Source organism: Lactuca virosa, chromosome 6 (assembly GCF_052849685.1).
Source record: "Lactuca virosa cultivar CGN04683 chromosome 6, Lactuca_virosa_CGN04683_v6, whole genome shotgun sequence".
Taxonomy (NCBI): domain Eukaryota; kingdom Viridiplantae; phylum Streptophyta; class Magnoliopsida; order Asterales; family Asteraceae; genus Lactuca; species Lactuca virosa.
The window spans coordinates 114,489,437-114,493,213 of NC_136431.1; the positions used below are offsets into that span (position 1 = coordinate 114,489,437).

At 32.7% G+C, this 3,777-nt stretch overlaps 1 protein-coding gene across 2 annotated transcripts; it reads right to left on the reverse strand.

Annotated features, from left to right (window-relative positions):
- Positions 1-662: 662 nt before the first annotated feature.
- LOC145122654 (uncharacterized) lies at positions 663-3,155 on the reverse strand. Of its 2 annotated transcripts, XM_079058217.1 has the most exons (3): positions 3,002-3,155; positions 1,840-1,998; positions 663-1,776 (listed from the first exon to the last, which is right to left on the reverse strand). In XM_079058217.1, exons 2-3 carry the CDS (start codon positions 1,985-1,987, stop codon positions 800-802), a joined length of 1,125 nt encoding a protein of 374 aa, XP_078914343.1. In that variant the 5' UTR covers positions 1,988-1,998; positions 3,002-3,155; the 3' UTR covers positions 663-799. The 2 variants fall into 2 exon arrangements, with proteins under 2 accessions (XP_078914343.1, XP_078914342.1); XM_079058216.1 differs by having other exon boundaries at positions 663-1,998.
- Between the last annotated feature and the right edge of the window lie 622 nt (positions 3,156-3,777).

Here is a 3,777-nt window from a genome sequence, read left to right on the forward strand (position 1 = left end):
ACTACGTAACACTCAGGATTTTATATATCCCGATATGTATATTTGGACCATTTTCCACTAGCTTTAGACATTATTACAAATAATGTCACTTTTATGGAGCTAATCCGATAAATGAAAATTTGGTAGCGTTACAGAATGTCCCCTAAAACATGTGAGTCAATACAAAGATATCATTAAGTGATATAAAAACGATTGATCACACCAATTCGGTTGTGTTTAAGAGCATCCACTATGATGAGTTCAATGTGAGAGTTGAATGAGGTGGCAAGTCTAGTTGTCATGGATGAAACTCTACCATAGTGAGATGCCACATTGGCATTCAATGAATTTGGAGTTTAATGGCCATTGAACTTTTCAATGGGAAAAATGAAAGTTTTCTAATCTTAAATGTATACTATAAATTAGCTTTTGTAATTTTCTATTGAACTTTGTAGAGTTGAATGCATTGTAGGAAAAAAATGATTGAGTTGTATGGAATTTAGAAAAATGATATGGCAATCCATTGAACTCTATGGAGTTCAATGCATTGTGGATGCCCTAAATGGGTTAATGTGTTAAAATAACTTATTTCAGTGTTAGAACATAACCGCCCCACTCGATGGTTAATTTCATTAAAACTAACGAACCAAATTAGGCGACTTTTGTTGCTTCAACTATAGGACTTGTTTCATTTTTAACCAAATTATTAATTTTACTCATTTAAATAAACACATTTTAGCGAGACAATTTGTAGTTGTAGTACTCACAAATATACATAGCTAGCTAGGATTACAATTTGTCCATGAAAAAAAAAAAACAATTAAAAATTCTCAATGAGCGAAAACCCATCTTTGTTGAATTCAGATCCTAGACCCTCAAGCCCATTAAATTCGTCAAGCCCCAATGCTTCTTCAATAGCACCCTCTACATTTAACTTATCCACTAACAAAAGATCTTCCAATACTATTCTATGCTTCCTTACAGATTTCATGGTCAACGGTTTGACTTCTACTACCTCTGATGTATCATCATCCTCATCACCTATGCTAAACTCAAGCTTTCTACTACAACCTTTGTCTAAATCCTTTTTTCCATTAAGAACTTGGAGTCTCAAATCATCCTTAAGAACCGGTGTTTTAGTTTTAGTCTTTGTGTCCATGGGCCCACTTTCATTGACAACTTTAGCTTCTGTTAGCCTTCCAAAATCAATCTCATCATCAAGAGGTACAATTTTAGTACTAGTTTTCGTGGGTTTTCTAAATCTTGAAGGCTTGTTTCTCATTTTGTTTTTGAGATCAAAATTAGTGGAGGATTTTTGGTGTGTGTCAAATAAGAGCCTTCTATTGAAGCCTTTGTCTGAATCCAACTTATACATGTTCTTACGAGGTGACATGATAAATAAATCACATTTAGTTTCTGAATCCCAATCAGATGTCCATTCAGAAGGCCAAAAAAGTGGTTTATTTGTACCAATTTCTTCCAAATCCACAACTTCTGAAGAGTATTCAGAGCTTGAACATGAAGAAAACGAGTGCTCATGATCATGATCACTGGTATCAGTAATTGAAGAAACACTAGAGGATTGATCATTTGCTAGCCAGGAAACCACTTCTTTTTCTTCTAAATTCTCATGAAAAAACTCGAATTCTTTTCTTTGATCAAGAACTAAAGATGCTTCTTCTATAGGATTTGCTATGGATCCATCGAAGAATGTAGCTTTTGTGCTTAAAATATCACGGGATTTTGTTGATGGGGTTGTTGATAATAAAGAGATAAACCACGCGTCTATTTTAACGTCTGTGTAACAAGATAAACTGTTATCATGAAAACAAGATGATGGTGATGATGATGATGCATCACCTGAAGATAACCACATGCAGTTGTTATAATCGAGTGATTCTGCTTTCCTTAGAGTAGCAGCAAATTCATCGTCTTCCTCCTTGAATGTGTCATGAGTATGAAGATTTGAAGATTCTTGACTTCTTTCCCGGAGAATAACACTTGTCATGATGATGGATGCTGTGAATTAAACAAAAACAAAAGATACAAGATTGCAGCAATTAGCAAAGAAGAAAAGGCCAAACATGAGGATGAAAAGAGCATATAAAACGAATTCCGACTTTATTACAAGTAATATATATTGACCAAATATACTAATTCAACGAAAATGATTCAAGAAGTAAAACAGAACAAGTCAAGAAAGAATATGAGAATCATTCTTCAATAAAACAAAGATCATCAAAGAAGTAATTGCGATAATACTGTAGTCGCACATATCTTTAGAAGCTCAGAGGTTGGATTTAAATTAAAGTATATGAGAATCTTTTTCCCGAAACAATTGCTTTTACGCTATTCCAAAGTTTTAGTCAATAAAATCGGAGAAAAAGATTTTTTTTAAATGAAACGAGAAGCTCGTATGAACAGACTTGCCAAAAGCGTGGTGTTTTTAGGGTACTTTAATATACGAATTTGATACTAATCATTTTCCTATTCGCAGTAACAATTGTTAGAATTTTATAAATTGGGACTAATCTTTTAGAAATATATGAAAATCTCTTTAGCAACACATTATCTTACACAATAACACAATAGTTTATGTCAAAAATTCAGAGAAAACAGGGAATGAAAATTCCTCCGAACGAACTTGCTGATTTTTAGAAAGCTACTTTTGTAAAAGAGAAATACTCGAACATTCTCCGCTTCGCGCTACTAAAAAACAAAATTTTGTTGATATGACTGTAGGAATCTAATCAATTTTAAAAATGAAAACCACAAATCCATAATCATATCAATTACGTCGTATCATACTGAAAATCAGCTCTCAAGTCTGCTATGTGTATATGTATAAGTGCACACTTAAACGTAAATTTTTCTACCATTCGATCTCGCAACTGCACAATCTGCAATTTTATAAACAGAATCGTGCAGTTTTCGTCGAATTTGACTCGATTGTGATTCTAAAACTATCGAAATCAACTGCAGGTAGTTGACTGAAATTAAAGTAATGATAACTTCGTCGTACCTTGTAGTGAGACGTGAAGATGTAAAGGAGTTATGGAAACAAGCTCTTGAGAGGAAGCATCGCCATTGATACAGACATCGCCGTTGTCCAATTTCCCGCGTTGGCACTACGAATGGTGGAGATGGCAATGGCACCACCTCCTTGGCTTCTTTTATTGCCATTTGAAACTTTACCCGAATTTGTCGGGCACTAAAGTAATCGTGTGCTAACCAATTCAAACGAGATAGCTATCTTGGGCCTCCAATGTGGGCCACCTGCCGACCCAAAGTATATATACCAAAATTAAAGTTAAATTGGATTAAATACAAAAAAAATAATTTTTTTTATTATTTTAATATTATAATACTTTACTTCAATTTATTTTTATTGATACATGATAATTTAGAAAAATATACTAATTACAAAAATAGATTAGTTATAAATTTGAATTATGGTAATATATCATAGGATAACAAGTTTTTATTTTATAGATACACACCCATAATATAGTGATTACTAACAAATCATTTTTATTAGTGAGTTTTTTTTTCCTATAATACAACAATGATATGTTTTTAAAATATAAATGTTTATGCGTTTAGGCACGATAAAAAAACTTTTATGTATGAATCGACTTTTATTTTTTTTAACATTTTTAAACTTAGTTTTTTTTTATTATAGGGAAAATGACATTACTCGGTCCCTAAAGTGTTTTTTGTGCTTTATTAGGGAACACGCTTGTTTTCGTCGAGTCCATTTGGTGCTTTTTGAAGAAATGAAGGGGTTAGCCGTTTAAC